The sequence below is a fragment of the Sorghum bicolor genome, chromosome 1, assembly GCF_000003195.3.
Source record: "Sorghum bicolor cultivar BTx623 chromosome 1, Sorghum_bicolor_NCBIv3, whole genome shotgun sequence".
Classification (NCBI taxonomy): Eukaryota; Viridiplantae; Streptophyta; class Magnoliopsida; order Poales; family Poaceae; genus Sorghum; species Sorghum bicolor.
Window position 1 is genome coordinate 59675249 of NC_012870.2, and position 24007 is coordinate 59699255.

Consider the following 24007-nt stretch of genomic DNA (forward strand, 5'->3'; position numbering starts at 1 on the left):
TGAAACCGTGAAACACAGAAAGAGACAAGTAGAGAGAGGTGTGTAACCAGTCTAAACAAGAACTACTACGAATCTCAGGTATATTGGGTAATTGGTGGATCAAGGTCTCGGTCCGCCGGCACTGCCTGGCTCGCCGCCGCCGCCGTCGCCCTCTGGGCACGGTTCAGAATATGACCAAGTTCGATCTCCTCTGTTTTCCTTCCACGATACATGAAGGAGCACGATGGCTGCCTTCCAGAATGGGCCACGCAGGGCTGTCTCTCTACTGCGTCCACTCTGGACCTGATGTGCGAGAGCTGGGCCGTCGGCTTCTCTTTTCCTGGGCTGAACTTGTGTCTTGCTTCAGAGTAGGCACCGGTGTACTTGGGACGGTGACATCTCCTCCTCCTTTAGAACCAGCTTGTCCCCAAGCTGGTGCTCGTGGAAACTGTTGTCGAAGCGGAACTTCATCCTCCCAGGTACAGAGGTCATCAGGTAGATAGGACCACCGCACCAGCACTTGTGAAACCGTAGTGCCATGACGGTGTTGTAGACGTCGATCCAGAATGTCTTGAGGTACCTGCAGTTCATCAGTATTGTCTGGCAAGGCAGAGCTTACCGTGGTATGAGGAGGAATTGCCTTTTTCAGTAGGGAGACATGAAAAACAGGATGGATAAGGCAATGTGGCGGTAACTGTAGCTTATAAGCGGATGCCCCAATCTTAGCGATCACCTCATAAGGTCCAAAGTACTTGAAAGATAGCTTGTTGGAAGAACGGGGTGCCAATGAAGTTTGAATGTATGGTTGAGCTTTGAGATATACCTTGTCACCAATCTGAAATGACCGAGCAGAGCGGTGTTTGTCAGCGAAATATTTCATTTTGTGTTGGGCTCGGACCAGATGTTGTCGAACCAACTGTTGCATAAGAGCTCTTTCCTCCATCCAGTTCTGTAAATCAGAACTGCTACAAGCTTGTGAGATATCAATCCCAAAATGTCTGGGTTCATGTCCATACAATACCACAAAGGGGCTCTTGCCGAGAGAGGAATGATAAGAAGTATTGTACCAATATTCAGCTAGAGAAAGCCATTGAGACCATTTACTCGGACATGCATGCAAGAAACAACGCAAATAAGTTTCCAGACATTGATTTACTCTTTCCGTCTGGCCATCCGTTTGTGGGTGGTAAGCACTGCTCATCTTTAAATCTGTGCCCAACAGTTTGAAGAGTTCTTGCCACAGATGACTAGTGAAGATCTTGTCTCTGTCTGAGATTATAACCTGGGGCATACCATGTAATTTGAATATGTTGTTCATATAGAGAAGAGCAACTTGGAATGCAGTGAATGGATGAGCTAGGGAAATGAAGTGTGCATATTTGGAGAATTTGTCAACAATGACTAGGATGCAGTTATGTCCAGATGATTTAGGGAGTCCTTCAATGAAGTCCATAGTGACAGTATGCCAAGCACCTTCAGGGACTGGTAAGGGAGCCAGAAGACCTGGATATGCAGTCCTATCACTCTTAGCTTGTTGACAGACAGTGCACTGGGCAACAAAATCTTTAACGGACTGTTTGAGTTGAGACCAAGCAAAGAGGTGTTTGATGCGTTTATAAGTTACGTCATAACCAGAGTGTCCTCCCACTGGACTGGAGTGTAATGAGAACATTATCTTTTGTTGTAATGAAGGATTTGCACCCACCCAAATTCTTTGGTTGTATCTGATGATGCCATCCTTAAGTGTATATTGGCCTTGAGATAAGGATACAGACAATTCTGCCAAAAGTTTGCTGGAATGAGGATCAACCATATAAGATTCTTGAATGTGTTGCAACCAGACAGGTTTAACTGAAGAGATGGCTGAAAGATCATATGTGTTATCTGTAGGTAACCTTGAGAGAGCATCTGCTACTTTGTTATCAACTCCCTTCTTGTAAACGATCTTGTAATTAAGTCCCATCAACTTTGTTAGGGCTTTATGTTGTCAAGCAGTTGTCAGTCGCTGATCATCAAGGTGCACTAGGCTTTTCTGATCAGTGAGAATGATGAACTGTGAGGATTGTAAGTAAGGATACCAATGCTCAACTGCCATCAATATAGCCAGACATTCTTTCTCATATGTGGATAGACCTTGAGCTTTGACTCCCAATGCTTTGCTGACATAGGCCACTGGATGTCCCTGCTGTTGAAGGACCGCACCAATACCTTTGTTTGATGCATCAGTTTCTACCACAAAGGGTATTGAAAAATTGGGAAGGGCAAGTACTGGGGCAGATATTAGAGCCTTCTTGAGAGCTTGGAACGCGGTTTCAGTTTCAGGTGTCCAAACATACAGAGTGCCTTTCCTCAGTAAATTGGTGAGAGGTTTAGAAATGATTCCAAATTGAGCTACAAATCTTCTATAATATCCTGCCATGCCTAGAAAACTTCTTAGATCTTTGACATTAGCTGGGCGAGGCCAATTCTTGATTGACTCAATCTTAGTAGGATCAGTTGCTACACCCTCACTACTAACAATGTGCCCTAGATAAGTGAGTTGTTGTTTTGCAAAAGAGCATTTGGATAGCTTGACTTGAAATTTGTGCTGTTGCAATAAGGTGAGAACAGCACGGATATGTTGCAGGTGATCATCCCAAGTTTTGCTATAAATAAGTATATCATCAATAAAGACAACTGCACATTTCCTGAGCAAGGGTTCCAGCAAAATATTCATCACGGTCTGGAAAGTAGCAGGGCCTCCTGTGACTCCATAAGGCATGACACAGTATTCATAATGCCCATTGTGAGTTTGAAAAGCTGTTTTATACTCTTCTCCCTCGGCCATCCTAATCTGATGAAATCCAGAGCTCAGATCAAGAGTAGTGAACCAAGATGCACCTTGTAACTCTTCAAGCAACTCTTCTATGATTGGAAGAGGGTACTTATTTTTCACAGTCAAGGCATTAAGGCGCCGAAAATCCACACATAAGCGCCAGTCTCCAGTCTTTTTCCTCACCAACAACACAGGAGATGAATAGGGACTGGTACTAGGTTGGATCCAACCTTTTTGGAGCATTTCTTTAATCTGAGTTTCGATCTCTGTTTTCTGGGCAGGGTTGTACCGGTATGGTCGAAGGCTAAAAGGTTGAGCACCATCGAGTAGGGGTATCTTATGATCTCCAGTTCTTGGTGGTGGTAATGTAGTTGGTGGAGCAAACACTGAATCAAATTCATGGAGAATAGACTGCAATGGTTCAGGTATTTCAGAAGATGATTGGATAGGTGCTTGGGCAGTATACAATTGGACCATATACAAGATAGAGTCCGTTTTATGCATGGCCTGCAGTTGTTGTTGAGAGACAGGTGGACCTAAGACAGTACCAGGTTGAATGCCTTGCAAGGTGATGTCCTTGGAGTGATAGTTGAACTGAATCCATCTTTGTTCCCAATGTATTTTCATGGGACTATGTGCTCCCAACCAATCCATGCCCAATATGACATCGTAACCAGACAATGGTAGGATTTTGAGGGTGGTCTTGAAAGTGTAGCCTTGGCAGCCCCAAACTTGATCAGGCAATTCATGGGTACAAGGTATCAGTGCTCCATTGGCTACTCTGATTTGAACTAAATGAGACAAAGGAGACCAGGGAGTAACAATGGATGCCATATGCTCACTGATAAAACTATGTGAACTGCCAGAATCAACAAGCATGAATATTTCCTTGTCCTGGAGATAACCCCTGAGGCGAAGAGTTTTAGCACCTTCAGTACCACTGTGAGCTTGAAAGGAGATAGCCATCAGGTCTTCACCAGAATCTGAGTCATCATGTATTTCAGGCAGGGACAATTCTTCACCATCAGTAAGACATTGCCACAACTGTTCCATAGCGTGAAGTGAGACAGTAGAAGGACACTTGTGCTGTGGACTCCACTTTTCGCCACATTTGAAACACAATCCCTTGGCTCTGCGATATGACTTGAGAGCATTGACTTTGTCATCAGCGACAGCCTTGGGTCTGACAAATTCAGTGGACTTCTTTTCTTCCATAATGCGTGTTGGACTGGTTATAGATGAGGAACCAGACTTAACAGATTCTGGAGAATGCTTCTTGGAAGGACTGCTAGATTCCATACGGCGTGTTGGTTGATCTTGAAGGGCCTCCTCCTGCAAATTAAAAGGCCAAAGAAGTAGCAGTATCGAGGTCGACTGGACGATGTAACACAACAGCAGCACGAATATCTTTCTTAAGACCATCTAGGAATCGGTTAGTGATGACAGTGGTTGAGAAAGATGGATCATGGGCTATGATTTGGTTGACAAGATCACTGAATTGCTCAACAAATTCAGAGACAGATGTTGTCTGTCTGACATGAAAGAACTGACGAAGCAAATGGTTGTGTTCGTCTCTATCAAAACGTGTACAAATAGCTTTGGTGAAGGTGGTTCAGGTCATAGAACGAATAGTGGTCTCCATGGTTTGAAACCAGAGAGCAGCCGAACCAGTCAGGCGCATAACAGCAAGTTTTACCCATAATCCCGGATCTATGTGGTAGATGTCAAAGTAAGTTTCACAGCGTTTAATCCAGAGTTTAGGGTTATTTCCATCAAATTTGTGGAACTCCATGTCAGGAAAAGGATTGGGATGATGTGGAAATATGTATGGTGGGTAATAGTGACTATCATGGTTCATAACAGCAGTTGCAGGAACAGAAACAGAGAATGTGTTGAATGATCGCATCGCACCTGTTACTGGTTGTTGGGTTGGGGCAGTGGTATACACCACCCCGGAACCCAGCTTGCTGTGGTCTAACGACCCAGACGCCGCCCCGTGCGGGGACGACTCCAGATGAGCGGAGTCCAGCGTCTTGGCGCTCGGAGAAGGCGGGGTATCTTCTCGTGGCGCCGGTGAAGCAGATGCGATGGTGACGAAGCCAGCAGGTACCGCGCCCGCCGGTGGAAGGAGCACATCCAGCGCGCGGTTCATCCGCTCGCCGAGATCTGCTACAGCATGCTCCAGCTCGTGGACACGATGGTCCACCTCAGGTTTCCAGGAGTTGATCTCAGAACGCATCGCCCGGATCTCAGACATGGACGACTTGAGTTCGTTGATCCCCTTAGAGTTCTCACCGAGCAAAGCCAGGATTTGCCCCAGCTGTTCCTCCGGGGTGACCATGGCCATCTGACGGCGTGTGAGATACGAATGAGATGCCAGAATCGCTGAATCTCCCCACAAATCGGCTCGCGTGCTTGGGAATCACAGAGAAATCTCCAACGGCAGCAGCTCACTAACCGATGGAAATCTCGATCCAACCCGAAGCGTTTGCAAATCCGATCGATGGATTGTGGAAATCAGGACCGAAACAGGCAAATCCGATACCAGATGTAACCAGTCTAAACAAGAACTACTACGAATCTCAGGTATATTGGGTAATTGGTGGATCAAGGTCTCGGTCCGCCGGCACTGCCTGGCTCGCCGCCGCCGCCGTCGCCCTCTGGGCACGGTTCAGAATATGACCAAGTTCGATCTCCTCTGTTTTCCTTCCACGATACATGAAGGAGCACGATGGCTGCCTTCCAGAATGGGCCACGCAGGGCTGTCTCTCTACTGCGTCCACTCTGGACCTGATGTGCGAGAGCTGGGCCGTCGGCTTCTCTTTTCCTGGACTGAACTTGTGTCTTGCTTCAGAGTAGGCACCGGTGTACTTGGGACGGTGACAAGGTGGAACCTAGAAGTTAGGGTTGAGGAGAGAAGGTGCATACTTATACTTGTGTTTTGCATCTAACGGTTTAAATTCATGAGACGTTGATCTAATGGTTGAAATATATCGAGTCGCATAGTGCCTGCCAAAAAGTCGTGCCATGCTTGTGCTAGCCCTATGGGCTGAAATCGCGACGAACTAAGCGGGGCAGTGCTTCTTAATAGTGGTGGTGCCAAATGGAAAATTATACCGTTACGAAGACGACAAATGATCACAAAGCTAGCTTCATTTTGTGCACTTGTCCTCCTGTGTCGTGTATTTAACTGACAAGAGCAAGCAAGCAGCTTTCCTGCGCAGCTGCGCTGCATATATGCGCATATCGATCGAGCTTTACATCAATCCTCCTGGTCGGCCGGAGCTGTGTCAAGTAAAAACAATGCGGGCTGCTTGGATCGTCACGAGCTCGAAGAGTGGCGCCCAGCTTTAATCCCCATGTGGATCAAAGAGTGATGCTCAGGGAACAGTATCATCGTCGCCATGCATGTCCAGATCGTATTGAGTTCGCGCCAAGCAAGGAATACACTGTAATCAAAGTGTTCCCCAACTATGATCATCACGTAGTACTTGGACGAATAATATCTAGGCGTCTAGCTAGCTCCTGTATAGCCCAGTGGCCTGCGCACTTTCACTTTCACTTTCTTTCATCCAATCGTCCTGAACTCCTTGTTGCAAGTCATCAGGTTGCACTGACGACATGCCTGATCGAGGAGCCACTCTATAAATACCGTGCAATCAACAACGCAAGCCATGATAATACAGGCTAGCTAGGCTACATCATCGTCGTTTATTCTTGATCAAATCAAGGTCTCGATCGATGGCTTCATCGGCGATGCTGCAGGTGTTCGGCCAGCCGGCGTCGACGGACGTGGCGAGGGTCATGGCGTGCCTCCTGGAACGGCAGCTCGACTTCGAGCTCGTCCGCACCGACACCTTCAAGCGTGGGCACAAGCAGCTCCCCGAGTTCGTTAAGATGAGGGCACGTTCAAAAAATCCCAGAAACTCCTGCTGCATGCTAATCGGCAGTCTGCACCAAGTTTGGTTTCTGTTCCCCTTGCTCTGATTTTACTTGCATGCTGGATATCTATGATGATGCAGGATCCCAGCGGCCAACAGGTGACGCTCACGCACGGCAACATCACCCTCGGTGGTATGGTAACTGACCAAGAGTCATTCAAAAATATTTTTCTCTTACAATAAATCAGTGAACATTACTTTTAATCGTGGCTTTTCAGACCTGAATTTGAACGCGCTGATCGGCGAGCTAGCTAGTGGTTTAATGTTGCTGTCAATTCTTTTTCCTGCTGTGTGACTGTAGATTCCAGGGACATATGCCGGTACGTGTGCACCGAGTTCCCGCGGTGGTGCACGAGGGACCTGTACGGCGCGGGCGCGCTGGAGCGCGCGTCCATCGAGCAGTGGCTGCAGGCGGAGGCGCAGAGCTTCGACGCGCCGAGCTCGGCGCTGGCGGCGTTCCACCTCGCCGTGGGCGGCGCTCCCGCGCCCTGCGTCGCCGTCGGCGACGAGAAGGCCGCCGCTGCGGCGGAGAGCGAGCGGGAGCTGCTGCGCGTGCTGGACGTGTACGACGGCGCGCTCGGCCGGAGCGCGTACCTCGCGGGCGACGAGTTCACGCTGGCGGACCTGTCGCACCTCCCGAGCGCGCACTACCTCGCGTGCTCCGCGAGGGGCCGCGCGCTGCTGGCGTCCAGGGGCAACGTGGCGCGGTGGTACGCCGCCATCTCGTCGCGCCCGGCGTGGAGGCAGGTGGTCGCGGTGCAGGCCCGGACCGCGCACTACCCTGTCGTCGCGTTCCACCCGTCCGCCGTTTGATGTTTTGCTCCCCGGCGAGCCTTGCACCTAACACCGTGATGTGTGTCTGTCCGTGTAACGTCCTGCGCTTGTGTAACGTACGGTACGTACGTAGGTCGGTAGGGTAGGTGTACGAGTTCCCGCAGTTATGTCCTCATTAATAACATGGATGCATAACCTTCGCCTGCATTGGTTGATGATTTACCTTGTTGAAGGGTAATTGTACAACTCCACGTTTCCGTTTCGGCCTTCGGGCTGTTTCATACCTTATATATATGGGTTATCCTGGGCTCCGCAACCAGGTGAACCATAAGCCCACTTGCCAGCGCCAATTCCACTCAAAAAGGGGAGAAAAAAAAAAACATGCTAGCGCGAAGGCCGTAACGGACCACCATTGCTGCTGAACGAGTACTTTTGGGCCTAGTCTTGCTTCATGTATTGGTCTGGGCTGGAACCTCGGTCAAATGGAAGCGTGTCGCGACGCGAGAGGGCGGTACGGAACGGACCTACACCAACTGAACAGGGCAGGCCCGGAGCATTTTCAGCCGATTACAAAATATTGAATGATTCCATACGCGAAACAGCTGCAGACCATTCCAGTCCGGAAATGAACGGGCCCTAAATATTTTGCTGAGTTTAAGAAGTCCACATCAATTCGAATACCAACCTCTTCCATCTTTCAAAATCAGGCAAATAAAACCTCCCACAATGTGAGTGTACATATATTATGAGTGTCTATATTGTGCTGTGTAATTCTAAACAGACACTACAAAGTAGTTTTTCTTTTTAGAATGATTTTTTTCGACAAGTAACATGAGTCAGAGACACTAGAGTCCACGGCTTCCTATTACTAATGTTGTAGAAGCTTGTCCATATAGCTTCAAAAATAGTCCATATACATTGTATAACTAATCTTTTGAGCAGTTCACGATTATAGATATCCATATGGCTATGGCCGGCCCATAAGAATAAACAAAAGTAAATTCTCTCTCTCCTTCCTTTCGTCTGTGGTATGCTACAGTCAATGTCGTTGTTGCTCCCTCCGCTAGGTACGCTCACCATGGGTGACAAATATGAGCTACAAGCCTCGCCGACGTTGCTGAGGATCAACAAAAGCGGAGGTGAGCACGAAGATGAGGGAGCTCGTGGTAGGTGACAACAACCAACCCACTGACTCAACGGGAACCAGCTCGCGGAGCCACCACCATCGCTCACCGCCTATGCTTGGCCTGTCGTCCGCTAACAGAGGCCATGGCCCGCCGTCCACCATAGGGTCCCTCGTCTATGGTCCACCGTGGGTTCCGTTGTCCGCTGTCCATCTAGATCTTCCATTGGGAACTCTGGCCTTAAAATCCATAGGCGTGTCGGGAAAGAGCACCAACCGCTGGAGAGAAGAATGTTTGGCTGTGGGAAAGAGGAGGCGTCACCCTGTCTATGTGAGCAAATCGGTCAAGACGAAGATGGAGGGGTGAAGATGGGTTGGGTGGGTCCATCTTATATATCACTTATGATTTTTAACATTGTGGAATTCGATTTTACTATAAAGATTATTTTTGTGGATCCCAACCACTTGGTCCATATACATTGCTCATGCCCTAAGCATCACTCTCTCGCTTATCACCAACAATTTCTTCATCTCTTTTTCCTGTCACGCTTCCTCACCATAATGCCAACGCTGCCTCCTATGCACCATAGTCCCAATGGCGGCTGCCCATCACAGTTCCATGCGACCTTTGGAGGCACCACAAGCCCAAGAATCCAATGGCCTCCTCGGTGACCAAGGATGCCACCTAGCAGCGTCCATGAGATTTTGCATGAGCATGCATCTTTTCATCATCTACCCATTCATATTTTTGTTTGATTTTTTAATGCACATTATGATGTTTTTTTGAACTAGGAGCATGGGAGCATAGGAGGGGGTTGGGGCATGGGATGACTAGGCTAGATTGCTACAATGGTACAACTGCATGAGGCCTAGCTTTATCATGGGCGAGACCCAACAATGTATTTGACGGCGGTGCCGTGGTGTGGATGCGGTGCTTGGTGGTGGCACAATGGGAGTTGGCCACACTGCAGAGAGAGAGTGAAGTAAGAGGTTATAGAAAGTGATATAGAGAGAGGGAAAGAAAGAAGAGATGATGAATATGAAGAAGAGGGTACCTTACTGGTGAGCATGTATACTAGCCACGTCAGCAAAATCATGTAATAAACCAATTTGAAATGTCAAATTGGGTATTTTAGCTGATTTTAAAAGTCTGAAGAGATGTATGATTTCTGATATTTGAGTTTAGGTGTATTTATAAAATTTGGTCTTAAGTTCAGGGGTCAAATAGACTTAACTCTTTTTTATTTCAGATAAAGAACGGGGCAACCAGCTAGGTCAGATGCTTGAAAAAGCGTCGAACTCACTTGATACTTTACCCCGATAAACGCGAGCTGCATCAGATCCTGCAAAGTCGGTATCAAGGCAAGGGAAGAACAGATCCTGGACGTGCAGCAAGAACTTAAAACGACAGCTGCCTAGCTAGACCCATAACATCCATTTTTTTTGTTTGAATAACATGTAGTGTGCATGACATATTGACATGCATGCTCTAGCCTCTGCCCTCTAGCTCTAAGCTTAATGTAAATTCACACGTGTGCACAAGAGTTTAAGTACAAGCTAAGGATATGTTTGGTAGGACTCCTCACGAGGAACTCCTCTAAAGAAGCCAGAGCCGTTTTAGAGAAACCATGTGGTTTTGCCAAAACAACTCTTTTTTTTTTGAGCAAGTTGCCAAAACAACTCCGGCTCCTCTGCTTTTTACTTAAAAAAACAGCTTATTCTATAAAACATTTGGTAGGACTCCTCTGCAGAAGCCGGAGCCGGAAAGGAGCCCTGCCATCTGGCCTTCACGGCTTCACCCTTCACAGAGCTAGCCCACAATGAAAATTCCATGCACCAATGGCCGGATCGCTGGCAGCACTGCTTCGATCGTCGTCTGTCTTTGTAAATAGTTTTCATTGCTGAATGCTTTGCTTTGTGTTGTAATCTATTTTCTTTGGTCTAGATTGCTTATGTACGCCATGATACGGATCGGGGACAGCATCGCAGCAAACCTGAGGCCGCCTCTTTGAATCAGCGCGCTTTGCCTCTTTATGCCCCCCTTTCGCTTTCGGTGAGGTATGAACACGACGAACCTGGTGGGAAGCAATGCAAGGCAAGTCACTCTGAAGTCTGATCCCTGCCTTGCTTTCGGATGCGTATATATATATCCCATCCAGAGCAACCAAATCTGCACACAACATCTGCAACGCCCAACACAGGTTGTTTGCTTCTTTTGGCAAAAGCTTTCGCAGCGGCCGCGGCAGATCGATCCCACCGAGAGAAGAAGATGCCGGTGAAGGTGTTCGGGTCGCCCACGTCGGCGGAGGTCGCTCGCGTCCTCGCCTGCCTCTTCGAGAAGGACGTCGAGTTCCAGCTCATCCGCGTCGACTCCTTCCGCGGCCCCAAGCGCCTCCCGCAGTACCTCAAACTCCAGGTACTCTAACAGAATTCTGCAACTCATCGTGCCATTGCCATTGCCATGCACACGAACGCGCAGCGCAGGCAAGAACTACTGCATGCGTTCATTATAGTACGTATTTGCTGATGACGACGGCGAAATGCAAATGCTGCAGCCGCACGGCGAGGCGCTCACCTTCGAGGACGGCAACGTCACCCTCGTCGGTACGTAATTAAGCAACTGCAAGAAGTTCCGTGTCTGGGCGTGGATTAGTTTCTGAAAATGTAACCGATGGATGCACGCATGCAGAGTCGAGGAAGATCCTGCGCCACATCGCGGAGAAGTACAAGAACCAGGGGTACAGGGAGCTGTTCGGCCCGGGCGCGCTGGAGCGGGCGTCCATCGAGCAGTGGCTGCAGACGGAGGCGCAGAGCTTCGACATCCCCAGCGCCGACATGGTCTACAGCCTCGCCTACCTGCCGCCCGACATGCCGCTCGACGGCGGCAGGGGCGGCCTCCCGGCGGCGGCCGGGGCCGGCGCCGGCGGGATGAACCCGACGCACCGGCAGAAGATGGAGGAGATGCTGCAGCTGTTCGACAAGAGCCGCAAGGAGCTGAGCAAGCTGCTGGACATCTACGAGCAGCGCCTGGGCGAGGAGGACTTCCTGGCCGGCACCAAGTTCACGCTCGCCGACCTGTCCCACCTGCCCAACGCCGACCGCCTCGCCGCGGACCCGCGGTCGGCGCGCCTCATCAGGTCGCGCAGGAACGTCAGCAAGTGGTGGGACACCATCTCCCGCCGCGATTCCTGGGTCAGGGTCAAGGAGCTGCAGCGCCCGCCGTCCGCGGAGGCGCCCTTCTGAGAGCCCGATCGCAAGTTAAAGCGGTGGCCATTGGCAAGCGTACCTACGGGTTTTCGGCTGTGATGCCGGTCTCTGCATATTTCCATTGTTCTGAATGAATAAACGCCGCTGGCCCTGGGTCAGTGGCCATTGTTCATGGTGTAATAAATCGTTCAAGAGCATATCCTGCTCCTTGTCCTGAGATTGAACTCGTCATTGCCTTCAAGCTTCTCTGTCGAGCTAATGCTCGAGCTCACTTCACGTATATATCAAATTGGAGCAGAACACAAATATTAAATGTAACTGCTGCTAGTATATGACTACATATGAATCAACAGACATTAGCTAAACATCTCATCAAGCTCTCAAACACATCGGCAATGCACAATTTGCTGGGTACTGAAGGAGCGTGTGACTCTAGGATTAGATAGAAACAAAAAAATAATCTACAACACAATGTTAGCCGTTATCTGGTACCTCTAATCTTGATAAAGGGCAACCAGATGATCTTTACAAACGAAGGATTCTTGCAACAACCTTTCCTCTCATCCTGAGTTCCGAGTTCTTCATCATCTTCAGTTCCGAGAGTTCTTTGCCATCTTCAGTTCCGACTTCCAAGTTCTTCGTCAGCTCGATGGTCCGATCGACTTGGATATGCACCGTCGATCTTTGCACGCCGCACGCATCATCTTCTGTTCCGAGCTGTTCGTCATCCCGATGGTCCGATCCGGCCGCTCGGGATTTGCACCATCGCGATCTATGCACGCGCGTCCATGGCTCATCTGCGCGCGACTGCAAGACTGCATCAATCGGCCACTGTACGGACGAAGCACGTCCATGGCTCATCTGCGTCTGCGAGACTGCATCAACCGACCGCTACGAACAACCATGCATGTCACACGTGCAGGGCCTTCAACTTCTTGGTCAGCACCTCCGCATCGTCCGGCTCCGGCAGCCGGTGGGAGCTCACCTCCTGGAAAGGGCAGCCGCGCTTCTTCCCCACGTGCAGTGTGCTTAGCCTCTTGGCCAGAACGTCTGCGTCGCACGCCTGATGATGGTCCACATCCCGCCGGCAGGCGGCGATCTCCTCTTGGACGAGGAGGCGGCGACGCATGATCGCGTCGAGGTCCACCGCCGCTCTCATCTTCTCTAACGCCTCGCGCACCTCGACGACCTCCCTGATCTTGGGGCTCCGGCAGCCGCCGCGACTACTCTTCGCCATCCTGAGCAGCGTGTCCTCCATCCGGATCGCCGCGTCCAGGCGCGCCTTGATCGTCTCCAGCACCCCGAGCAAGCCCTTGTCGGCGACGTCGTCCGGCCGAACGTCCGCGCACGCCCAGTAGTCTCCCCGGCCGGCGCCCCCGCCGTCGACTCGCGCCAGGTGAAGCGTGCCCGGCGAGGCGGTGATGGTCGCGCGGGTGAGGCGGTATTGCTCCGGCGAGGTGGCGGCGCCATTCGAGTAATCTGGGCCGCCGGCGCCGCCGTATAAGCTGCCGATGAAGCTGATGCAGCAGTGCGTGGCGCTGGCGTGGACGCTGAGCAGCGGCGACTCAGGGTCGGCGGGGTCCACGGGCCGGCTGATCTGGACGAGCCCGTCGCCGGAAGGCGGCGCCTCGGGCCCGAGGATCTGGAGCAAGGCGGAGTACGTCTGGTCTATGATGATCAGAGCCATGTTATCGATCATCTTCCATGGACGCTGTTCGTCAAGCAGCTCCCGGACGCGCGAAGACGGCGGTGGACTCTGTTCGTCCAGCGGAGCCGGGACGCGCGAAGACGGTGGCACCGTCGCCGTCGCCGTCGCCGCCGTCGCGCTCCCTGCTACGGTAAGACGCATGGTGAATGTGAAACGAGACATTAGGGCGATTAATTAATGATTTTTTTCCGCGTTTGATGATAAAGGAATCAAGCTCCTAATACGCTATAGTAACAAGGGGCCGATTAGAGTTTGTTCCACCGGTGAAATAACTGGCCGAATTAAACCTCCATCGCTAGTCCTGATCGATCTCCACTCCAAGTCCGACAAGTTTTTTTTACAAACACCAAATCCGAGACCAGCTACGTAGCGTGGCTTGTAGCATACCATGCTCCACGCATGACGCATGCATATGCATCACATAGGCCCACTACTGGCCCACCAATTCCTCACGGGCATACATTTTTTTTTTTGAGAATCACAAACAAAGGATAATGTGCATGGTCCATGTCCTGCACATCATGAAGTCCATCTCAATTGCATGAGTCTCACATGCCCCTCACGGCGGCATATACGCACGCATGTTTACCTCACCTTGCAATTCACACATCATCAAGCTGCACCAGCCAACCACCATCACACGCCTACACCATTCAAAATTTCAAACCGTACTGGGAAGACAAATATCTCATCGTATTGTCTCTCATATACCTCTTACAAAGTATTATTCTTTGGTTCATAGGACTTGGTTCCTCCTTAAATTTAGTCTTGAAACCCTAATTCGTTCCTTAACTTAGTTTTACTGCATCATCAACCACGTTCTCTACCTCAAGCAACACCTCCACATAACACAAGCATGCACATAACACAAGCATGCAATTGCTTACGAGCATACGTCCACAACTTCTCTCAAATCAATGTGCACAACACCTCACGCAAACATATTATTCCAAAAAAGAAAAAAATCATCACATCACAAGCATAAATATAAGCAATGCATGCAGATCTCACCCTAAGCCATAATTCCAATCACTTTGCAATGCTAGTTTCATCTCAGACCATTTTTCAGTACATTATCTCACAGTTATCGTGCATGTTCTTCCTTCTTCGTCATGTTGTCTGCTCCATTGTCTCTTTCCCCTCAATATCCAGTAGAAGAGGGAACTTATGTCATTTCCTCATAGATTGGAAGACATAGAATCTTGGATTCCATCGAGTACCAAATCTCAAGTGTCGCTCTTAGGCCTTGTTTAGTTTCGAAAACTTTTTGGTTTTCGAAACTTTAGCACTTTCATTTTTATTTGACAAACATTGTCCAATTATGGAGTAACTAGACTTAAAATATTTATCTTGCGATTTACAGATAAACTTTGCAGTTAGTTTTTATTTTCGTCAATATTTAGTGCTCCATGCATGTGCCGCAAGATTCGATGTGACGAAAAATCTTAAAAAGTTTTTAGTTTTTGGGGTGAACTAAACAAGGCCTTAGCAATAAAGAATTTATTTTGGACAAAAGAGGATATCGATGAGTGACAGAGAGGATGAATGGGGGCAACGACGGCTAGAGGTACACGTAGATGGCACGAATAGGTGCAACAAAATGCTCCCGTGCGTCGTTGCTTGCTCCGTTGTGTTCTCCCCTCACAACCATGTGAGCTAGGCCTATGAGCAGGGTTCGAATTTCTCGAATTTTGGTGGTGACCGAAAGAAAAATCCAAAAATTTGTAATACACTGATGCTTGTGTTATATAACTGTAGACTCATATTTTATATTGTTTATATTGTATATTTTCTATTCAATAGATGTGTATTCATAAATTATTTGTTTAAATCTATTTTTTTAGAAAAAACATACTTCATTTGCTAATCTATAAAAAAGTTTCAGCCAAAATTTGATAATTTCAGTGGTCAGTGGTGGCTGGCAATACTAAAACTAAAAACAATACTCATGAGAAACGGAAACAATTTTCATTTCTGACGAGCCGGACTCAGTGGGCGCTTTTGCAGAACACGCGCCAAGTCTAAGGCAAGCAGATGGTCAGGCATCCAAACATGTGGTTCCTGGTGCACCCCATTGGCTAGGTCAGGCGAGAAACATGGAACCAATCACATCATTATATCTTTCACGTCCATTGCATGACCATTTTATTTAAAATCAAATTTTGAGTCAGTTTGCTTTGTAAAATTGATATGATCTCGTGGTGTGATTCCTCTTTAATAAGTTATCAGTCCGATTCCTTATCTTAAGGATGAAATTGGATATTTCTTTCGTTACTTTCTTCTCAAAATAAGTGATGTTTTAGATTTATCCTAAGTCAAATCATTTCAAGTTTGACAAAAAAAAAGTTAGATAAAATTTATAGGAAATAACATTAATATTTATGAGACCGAATAAGTAGAATATGAAAATATATTTATTGACCAATTGGTATCATAAACATTAGTACTTTTTATATAAATAAGGTCAAAGTTTGACTTAAGATATACGGTAAACATCATTTAGGCCATGTTTAGTTCATGCCGATAAACTTTACCGCCTATCATATCGAATGTTTGGACACATACATGAAGTATTAAATATAGACTATTTCCAAAACAAAAAAAACATAGCTAGAGAATAATTTGCGAGATGAATCTTTTAAGCCTAATTAGTCATGATTGAACACTAACTGCCAATAAAACGAAAATGCTCCCACCCAAATACCCCTTATTTTGGGACTGACATTTTTTTAAAAAATGTATCCAATCGTATTCAAGTGAGTGGCAGTCGGACCAGAGCAAGCGTACTTATTATAATAACAGAAGTAAAGAGGGATGTATCCAATCATACAACTGTACTTAGATTTCAAATCTAACCGCTGTCCAAAAGAAAGTCAAGCAAACACGATTATTATTCGACTGAAGATTTAGTGAGGTCGATCTTGCTGAGGTACGACTCCGTCAGTGAACCGTAGTACAGGTGCTCGCCGACCTTGAGCCAGCCGGTGGCGAGGGCGAGGCCCTGGTCACTGTACATGGTCACCGGCTTCCCGTCCAGTGCCACGCTCATCGCCCCGGAGTTCTTCAGCGCATGGGGAACCGCCACGAACTTCTCCGCGAGGTACACCAGCTTCCGGATGAAGGGGTACTTCATCAGCAAGTCCCACTGAAGAGTCCTCCCCTGCAGCCAGCAGGTTCACAAACACGATGGAGTCAACTGCCTCTGCCTGGCAAAAGCAAGATTTCCGATGATGAGGACAAGAGGTTGTGACGATGTTACCGCGGACAGGGCAATCCAGTAGCGGCCTTCCCCGTCGTAACGGATGTTGTCGGGAAATCCCGGCAGGTTGTCGATGAACTTCTGGATCGTGCCTTTCTTCTCGCCGGCGATGTGGTACCTCGAGCACCTCTTCCTGCATCACCACGCATACGGAAGTTGAAGATCGAGGTCAGGTGCGCAGGACATGCCGTGCCGTGAGAATCGTCGAGACAGCGACAGGCACAGATCTGTCACGAGTTCGGCGGGGGAAGCGAAGGGAATAGTGAGCAAGCACTCACATCACGGTCTCGCAGTAGATGAGGGAGCTCTGGTCCGGCGACACCGAGACGCCGTTGGCGAAGTAGAGGTCGCGCGCGAGCACGGCCGTCCGCCGCGTGGACGGGTCGAAGCTCATGAGCCTCCCGTGAGGCCGCGCCTCGAGGATGTCCGTCATGTGGTTGTCGAGGTTGTACTTGTACGACGCGTCCGTGAAGTAGATGGTGCCGTCGCCGGCCACGTCCACGCCGTCGGTCAGCGCGAACTTGAGGCCCTCCGCCGAGTCCGTCAGCAGCTCCACCTTCCTGTCCGGGTCCGGGCTCACCTTCAGCAACCCCTGTCAAGAACCATTGGTTCACGGATGAAATCGTGAAAAGCAGGGTGTTTTGTTTTCGATGTCCACTCACGATGTTCGCGTCGGCGACGATGAGAGCGCCGTCAGAGGCGAGCACGAGACCGAGCGGGCGGCCGCCGGTCCGGACCCAGTCCTCGACGTCGCCGCCTGGGACGCTGACCCTCCGGACCCACCCGTCGGCGCACCCCGTGTACAGCCACCCTCCGGCGGCGTCGAACGCCAGGTCCTCCGGGCCCGGGAGGCGGCCCTCGCCCACGCGCTCGCTGCGCTGCAGCGCGCGGCGCTCGTGCCGCGGCGCGGACACGTCGGGCCCGTACGAGTACTCCGGCGGCATCGGAGCCGGCGAGAAGTCCCTGGGACTGTACAGCACGACGGCGAGCACGACTGGCGCTAGCACCAGCGCCACGGCCTTCAAGAAACCGAGCCCCGCTGCCATGGTGCTCCGTGTCGCCAGCAAGCTAGCGCCGCACAATAAGCACAACACACACGGAGACGACGACCGGCCCCCAGCACCCGAGGTCCGAGGAGTGGTAACGCCTGTCTGCGTGCTGGATACGATACGATACGCCACGTCGTGTTTGTTTGCGAGCGCTTGGCCTGGTCTTGGAGAGAGTGGACACAAGCGAGTGTAGTGAAGTACGACTAGTAGCGCACGTGGAGACGACATTTTGTACTCCACCTCGTCTTTGGTTTCATCAACATGACATGACACATGAGGACCTTGGGACGTGGATACACGAAAACTATTTCATCTGCAGCTAACCTCTTGCTTTCATGGTGGTAAATAGGGATCTATTCTAAGAGTCTTGGGCCCACGGCTCAACGTCTCTCTATTAATTATGCCTCATTGTCACTCAATCGGTCCGTTGTCTCTTGCTTTCATCCTCTCTTTTTTCCTCCATCAGTTCGCTTATTACAGCATCAGAAGTTGCAAGATAAAAATCTTCACTGAGACACTGACACCATACCACTTATATTGTGGTCTGACCAAGGCCTTGTTTAGTTTCCAAAAAAGATTTTGCAAAAAAAATCACATTTCTCGTCACATCGAATCTTACGGTGCATATATAGAACATTAAATATAAATAAAAATAACAACTAATTGTACAATTTATCTGTAATTGGCAAGACGAACTTTTTGAGCCTAGTTAACATTCATGGATGTTATCTTTTGAACTTGATGAACTCAGTTCGAAGTAGCCAACTTTGAATCATCCTATCATGTTATCTTCAAACTTTCAGTGAGATCTAGTTGTCGTACCATTAAGTTTATGCTTGTTAAATATAACTAAATCTATAACTAAGCTATACATGATCCAATGAGTATGAAATTTTTACTACAGTTGAAATCACACAATAATTAGCCCATCATAAAAATTTCATCACAATTGGACCAATTGAAACTGCAGCTATGAAATATTCCAATTAATTACAGAAGAGCATATATCTAAACTCTAAAGTCATATCAAATATTTTGTTCTAAGGTATACCATATTATATGTTCACTGTGTAGATCTACTCATTTAAAGTCCAAAACAATTGAATTTTCTATTTTATGACTTTTCTATAATTCACTATGATTTTTCAAACATTCAGCCGAAACAATTTTTTTTTAAAAAAGACAAATCTGTCTTCAAAACTGCTTATAACATCAGAGAGGTAAGATGTACGACTTTAAGAGTTAAGAGAGGTATTTTGCCCGGTTTTAAAGTTTGGAGAAGAAAAATAGACTTTTATGAAAGTTGAGAGAGAGAGAGGGGGGTAATATTGATCTTTTCCCACTGAATTCTGAACTTTGGGCGGGCTTTCCGTGACTGGACTATAATCAAATGCGCGGTTCAATTGTGTGGGCTTGGGCCTATGCAGACCAATTAAGGCCTTGTTTAGTTCCTAACAAATTTTAAAATTTTTTTCAGATTTCCCATCATATCAAATCTTCTGTCACATGTATGAAGTATTAAATATACATAAAAGAAATAACTAATTGTATAGTTTACCTGTAATTTTCGAGTTGAATCTTTTGAGCATAGTTAGGCCAGTCTCAATGTATAATTTTATGACACAGTTACTATAAACTAGGTAACCGAGCCACAAGAGTTTCATAGAGATGAAACTACTCTCTCATCTGATGAAACTTCTTCATTTAATGACCTTATCAAGTCAGCAATTTTGCTTATGTGACACCCTATTTCTATTTAATGTGCATGACACTCTCATGAAACATGCATTGAGATTGGTCTTAGTCCATATTTGAACTATATTTATCAAATACAAAAAAAAAAGCTACAGTACTCATTTTGTAATTTTTTTTAACTAAACAAGGCGTTGCTACCACCTCACAGACACAGCGAATTAGCGAAATAGTACAAGGCTATAACAGGATAGGAGTGCGTCCAGTCTTGCATAGATTGCCGCAGCATCTGCATAGCATTGTTCATTTGTTCCTCAGAGACAACACATGTAGACACTAGTAATGACATGCAGCTCGAGTTACTAACAATCTATGGTAGTGTTTTAATTTGCTGCCCTATTTGTGTAAATGGATTCTCTTTTTTTTTTTTTTTTTTTTTTTTTTTTTTTTGCGAACGTGTAAATGGATTCTTGATCGCATAGATGATCTAAATTCCCAAGCAACGACATCAATCAATCAATATAACGAAACACACCACTAAGGCGCTAACTCGATCCACTCGTGACAGTCTCGGAAGAAAACACATATATGTTACAAATCTGCAACATTCTAACAGAATCACGGCCAGCTGCGAGGCCGTTGCATAGCATGATGTCTAGGCTCTGCCGAAACAATGCTTGCTCTGTTTCGGTTCAACATACTCCCGTTCTCAGAAAGGACGGAAAGGAGAGGTGATGGCTAGCTCAGCAAGCAAGGGCAGAAGAAGCAATATATCTGCAGCGGCTGTGCAACGGTCTCTAACCTCTCACCCAACCTTTGGATCATCATTGGGCCGCTACAGTCTGGTGATCATCGACGACCCAAATCCAAATCCTGCTGTTTCTGGAGCAGGTTGCGGCAGCAAGCTAAGGAAGAACAGAAATACTGCTCCTCTGTCCCAAATAGATGCAAGCCCAGAATAATACTAATTTCAAACATTCCCAAATATTTGACCAAATCTATATAAACAACTACAAATATATTTAGTATGCCCAATAAGTACCAGTAGATTTTTCACGGAATATTTTTTTTTTATAACGATACAACTATTTAGAACCACAAGCTAGTGTGATAGTTTTTCAATAAATTTGGTTAAACGTAAATCAATTTGATTAATACATCTTTTTTGGAACGGGAATAGCAGTAGAGATTGCAACCGGGCATCCCCCCACGCCCACAGCATGCGTCTCTGGCGCGCGGTTGCCCCAGTCGGCAACCGAGTTCTGTAACAAGAAGAAGTCGACCACGTGCCAACGTGAGACATGCGTCAATGCCTGCCTGCCGTGATCTCCTCCAAACTCCAAGAATGCAAGTACTATACGCCATGAACAGCACCTGCACCTGCCTATAAATAATCGATCGGCACATGCCAGTGTGCAAAACCAAGCATAGTGGACTAGTGTCAGCGCGTCACGTACCCTGCTCGTTACCTAGCTAGCTCGTGCTCGTGTCCAGAGCTAGCAAAGCAGTCGATCGGCAATGGATCGCCGCGTGACCCTTGCCACCAGCAGCTTGAACGTGCTGAGCCCCGACCACGACCAGGTGCCGACGCTGTTCGAGCCGCAGAAGGCGGTGACATCCCCGCCCCCGCGCGTCCGCGCGATCGTCGCCGACGACGAAGACGACGCGGCGCCGCCGGAGCGCCGGCTGACCATGCTGGCGCTCCAGCTCGCGGTGCTCGAGAAGGCGGCCAGCCGGCTCGGCACGCTGGGCTTCATCTGGGCCACGGTGGTGCTGCTCGCCGGCTTTGCCATCACGCTGGGCCAGACCGACTTCTGGTGCGTCACCACCCTGCTGCTGGTGGAGGGCGTCCGGATCCTGGGCCGCAGCCACGAGCTGGAGTGGCAGCACCGGACCACGCCGGGCCGCGCGCCCGTGTCGTGGGCCGTCGGCCGCGTCTTCCACTGGCTGCAGCTGCTGTCCGCGTCCTCCTGCGCCGCGCTCTCGCTCGTCCGCCTCGTCCACCAGCGCTACGGCGGCGGCGGCGGCACCGAGCTGCCCCACGTCGTCGACGCCAACCGCCACTCGGCGCTCGACATCTTCTACGGCCTCGCGCTCGCCGAGGCGCTGCTGTTCCTCGTCGAGAAGGCGCTGTGGCAGTGGAGGGTGGACCACCACCGCCTGCTGGAGCGCGTCGCCACCGACTGCAACCTCGTCGCCACTGACTCCGGCGCCGTCGCCGTCCGCCGCTTCTTCTACGACTCCTACGCCCGGTGCCTAAACGGCAGCGTCTTCGACGGCCTGCACATGGACCTCGTGTCCTACGCCGACGAGCTCCTCACGGCGGGTACGCACTACGACGAGCAGCGCCTCGGCGCCAGCATCCTCGCGGCGCTCGTCGAGTCCGACCGCTTCGCCGGCGCCACGCTCCGCAAGATCGGCACGTCCGGCCCCACCATCGAGCGCCTCATCGAGATGCTCAGCTGGAAGAGCGCCTCGGAGAAGGACGTGCGCCGCTCCGCTGCGGTCGTCGTGCTCATGCTCACCGGAAGGAAGCTAAACGCGCTCCGCGTCGCCGGCATTCCAGGCGCCATGGAGTCCGTGGCTTCCTTGCTCTACGCCGACCTCGACGAGCTCAACCTCCTCGGGCTGTCCATCCTCAACAAGCTGGCGCGCGACCACGACAACTGCGACAAAATCGGGAAGACCAGGGGCCTTCTCGACACGATCATCTCCTACTCGGGCGTAGTAGCAAACGGGCCGGCGACGGGGCCGCCGACAGACATGTGCCTCAAGGCGGTGAAGCAGTCGCTCCGCGTTGTGAAGAGGCTGGCGAGCACGACGGGGACCACCGGAAAGCTGCTTCGAAGGGAGCTCTCTGACATTGTGTTCACCGTGAGCAACATCAGGGAGGTGCTGCAGCAGCAGCAGCAGCAGCAGCAGGACGAGAAGGACGTGTCCGAGCTTCACCGCCTGGCGATCGCGATACTGACGAACCTCGCCATGGACGAAGAGGCGAGGGAGACGATCGGTGCCACCGGGGGTGTGGTCAGCACGCTGGTGGCGATGTTCTTGCCGGAAAAGCAGGAGGCAGCGCCACCGCCCGACCGGCACAAGGACGCGGTTCGGTTGGAGGCCGGCGAGGCTCTGGCGATGCTGGCGCTGGACAGCCGCAGGAACTGCGGCGCGATCATCAAGGCGTTCGGTGGAGGTGTGGAGCGGCTCGTCGAGGCGCTGAGTGATCCCATCGTCGTCATCAGCGTCGGAAGGATCCTGCGCAACCTGTGCACCTACGCTGGGGAAGAGTGGCAGCTTACACTGCGAGGAGTCACCGCCGGCGCCACCAAGGTTGGTAGTTTCTGCTCATGCGCATCGGCTATATATGGTGTCATTGGTCATCAACGTAACCATTTCCTAATCTTTTTTTCTTCTTCTTTTTCCTGACGCACGGCACAGGTGCTGCGCAATATCATGGTGGAGAAGACGAAGCTCCTCAACATCTCCCTCGGCCTCGCGGCGCAGATGGTCCGGTTCATGCAGCCGGGGGAGCTCCGCGCGAGCCTCGCCACGGCGGGCGTCACGGACGCGGCGCTGGCGCGGAGGCTGGTGCTGGTCCTTGGGGAGTACAGCCGCCCGTCACTGGAGGTGCCGCGCATCCGGCTCTACACGCTGGAGCTCGCCATCGCGCTGATGCGGTCGGACGCGCGCTTTGTGACGCTCTTCGTGGAGCTCGGGATGGAGGCCGAGCAGAGGCGCGTCGCGGAAACCACCTCCGGCCTCGAGTGCTTCAACGTGTTCTCGGGCAGCGTCGGGCTCAGCCGCCGCGCCGTCAGCGTCGCCTCGCTCGTCGACTCCGCCATGGAGCTCATGAGGCAGCAGCAGGCCTGACACATCAGTCACAGATACGCTGAAAAGTGATTTACACGGCTGAAAAAGATGTTTATTTTTCACTCTATTCGGTTTGGTTGTACGGTATTTGCATTGTAGTATTTCTATGCTTTCTTGTATCACTGAAAGTGCAATAAATGAGTTATTATGGCTACTATTTCGATGGCATTGTTCTGTGCATGTTGGCTCTCTTCGGTTGCTCCTGTTTTTTTTTTTTTTAACTCCCATCAACTATTTACGGATCTAAAAAGTGGTAAGTTTCTGAAGGAACCAACAGATAGCTCTTTGACAACCTCTTCTTTCTGCCAAGAAACTCTTGACAGAGCATTTTCAGAAGGTTCTTCTTTCAACGCAGTAAGTTGATGTATGGCTGCGTTCAGAATGGTGAGAGATTTGAAAAATATTAGCAAATACAAAGGGCATCCAACTTTGTAAACAACATTGCAGAGAAGATAAAGTGGTTGAGAAAAAATAGACAAGAAAATACCATTTATAGCATCAAGAGTATATAGCTAATATTGTTCAGATTTTACCCTTAATCATGACACCAGGCTCCTCAACCCAGTTTGTGAATATGACAGGGTCCTTAAAAC

General features: G+C 49.5%; 5 protein-coding genes across 5 annotated transcripts; 3 read left to right on the plus strand and 2 right to left on the minus strand.

The window, feature by feature from the left end:
* On the minus strand, positions 3705–5668 carry LOC110431911. The gene is made up of 2 exons (XM_021451713.1): positions 4706–5668; positions 3705–4126 (listed from the first exon to the last, which is right to left on the minus strand). Exons 1-2 carry the CDS (start codon positions 5139–5141, stop codon positions 4083–4085), a joined length of 480 nt encoding a protein of 159 aa, XP_021307388.1. The 5' UTR covers positions 5142–5668; the 3' UTR covers positions 3705–4082.
* LOC8058792 (glutathione S-transferase F8, chloroplastic) lies at positions 6350–7720 on the plus strand. The gene is made up of 2 exons (XM_021452043.1): positions 6350–6868; positions 7037–7720. The coding sequence occupies exons 1-2, from the start codon at positions 6805–6807 to the stop codon at positions 7546–7548; spliced, it is 576 nt and encodes a 191-aa protein (XP_021307718.1). The 5' UTR covers positions 6350–6804; the 3' UTR covers positions 7549–7720.
* On the plus strand, positions 10902–12065 carry LOC110431769 (glutathione S-transferase F10-like). Its single transcript, XM_021451321.1, has 3 exons — positions 10902–11048; positions 11188–11236; positions 11322–12065. Exons 1-3 carry the CDS (start codon positions 10902–10904, stop codon positions 11873–11875), a joined length of 750 nt encoding a protein of 249 aa, XP_021306996.1. The 3' UTR covers positions 11876–12065.
* LOC8058793 (protein STRICTOSIDINE SYNTHASE-LIKE 4) lies at positions 16322–18051 on the minus strand. The gene is made up of 4 exons (XM_002467521.2): positions 17469–18051; positions 17085–17398; positions 16807–16939; positions 16322–16707 (listed from the first exon to the last, which is right to left on the minus strand). The coding sequence occupies exons 1-4, from the start codon at positions 17850–17852 to the stop codon at positions 16438–16440; spliced, it is 1101 nt and encodes a 366-aa protein (XP_002467566.1). The 5' UTR covers positions 17853–18051; the 3' UTR covers positions 16322–16437.
* LOC8058794 lies at positions 21066–23550 on the plus strand. The gene is made up of 2 exons (XM_002464958.2): positions 21066–22874; positions 22983–23550. The coding sequence occupies exons 1-2, from the start codon at positions 21066–21068 to the stop codon at positions 23412–23414; spliced, it is 2241 nt and encodes a 746-aa protein (XP_002465003.1). The 3' UTR covers positions 23415–23550.

What these genes read in the sequence shown, in the direction of transcription:
- LOC110431911 (XM_021451713.1), bottom strand. Translation starts at nt 5,141, where the DNA reads ATGGCCATGGTCACCCCGGAGGAACAGCTGGGGCAAATCCTGGCTTTG. An exon ending in AACCCAACAACCAGTAACAG is followed by an intron (nt 4,127 to 4,705) that starts GTGCGATGCGAT and finishes TTTAATTTGCAG; the next exon opens with GAGGAGGCCCTTCAAGATCA.
- LOC8058792 (XM_021452043.1), top strand. Translation starts at nt 6,805, where the DNA reads ATGATGATGCAGGATCCCAGCGGCCAACAGGTGACGCTCACGCACGGC. An exon ending in CGGCAACATCACCCTCGGTG is followed by an intron (nt 6,869 to 7,036) that starts GTATGGTAACTG and finishes GTGTGACTGTAG; the next exon opens with ATTCCAGGGACATATGCCGG.
- LOC110431769 (XM_021451321.1), top strand. Translation starts at nt 10,902, where the DNA reads ATGCCGGTGAAGGTGTTCGGGTCGCCCACGTCGGCGGAGGTCGCTCGC. An exon ending in CGCAGTACCTCAAACTCCAG is followed by an intron (nt 11,049 to 11,187) that starts GTACTCTAACAG and finishes CAAATGCTGCAG; the next exon opens with CCGCACGGCGAGGCGCTCAC. An exon ending in CGGCAACGTCACCCTCGTCG is followed by an intron (nt 11,237 to 11,321) that starts GTACGTAATTAA and finishes GCACGCATGCAG; the next exon opens with AGTCGAGGAAGATCCTGCGC.
- LOC8058793 (XM_002467521.2), bottom strand. Translation starts at nt 17,852, where the DNA reads ATGGCAGCGGGGCTCGGTTTCTTGAAGGCCGTGGCGCTGGTGCTAGCG. An exon ending in TCGTCGCCGACGCGAACATC is followed by an intron (nt 17,399 to 17,468) that starts GTGAGTGGACAT and finishes GGTTCTTGACAG; the next exon opens with GGGTTGCTGAAGGTGAGCCC. An exon ending in ATCTACTGCGAGACCGTGAT is followed by an intron (nt 16,940 to 17,084) that starts GTGAGTGCTTGC and finishes GTGGTGATGCAG; the next exon opens with GAAGAGGTGCTCGAGGTACC.
- LOC8058794 (XM_002464958.2), top strand. Translation starts at nt 21,066, where the DNA reads ATGGATCGCCGCGTGACCCTTGCCACCAGCAGCTTGAACGTGCTGAGC. An exon ending in TCACCGCCGGCGCCACCAAG is followed by an intron (nt 22,875 to 22,982) that starts GTTGGTAGTTTC and finishes CGCACGGCACAG; the next exon opens with GTGCTGCGCAATATCATGGT.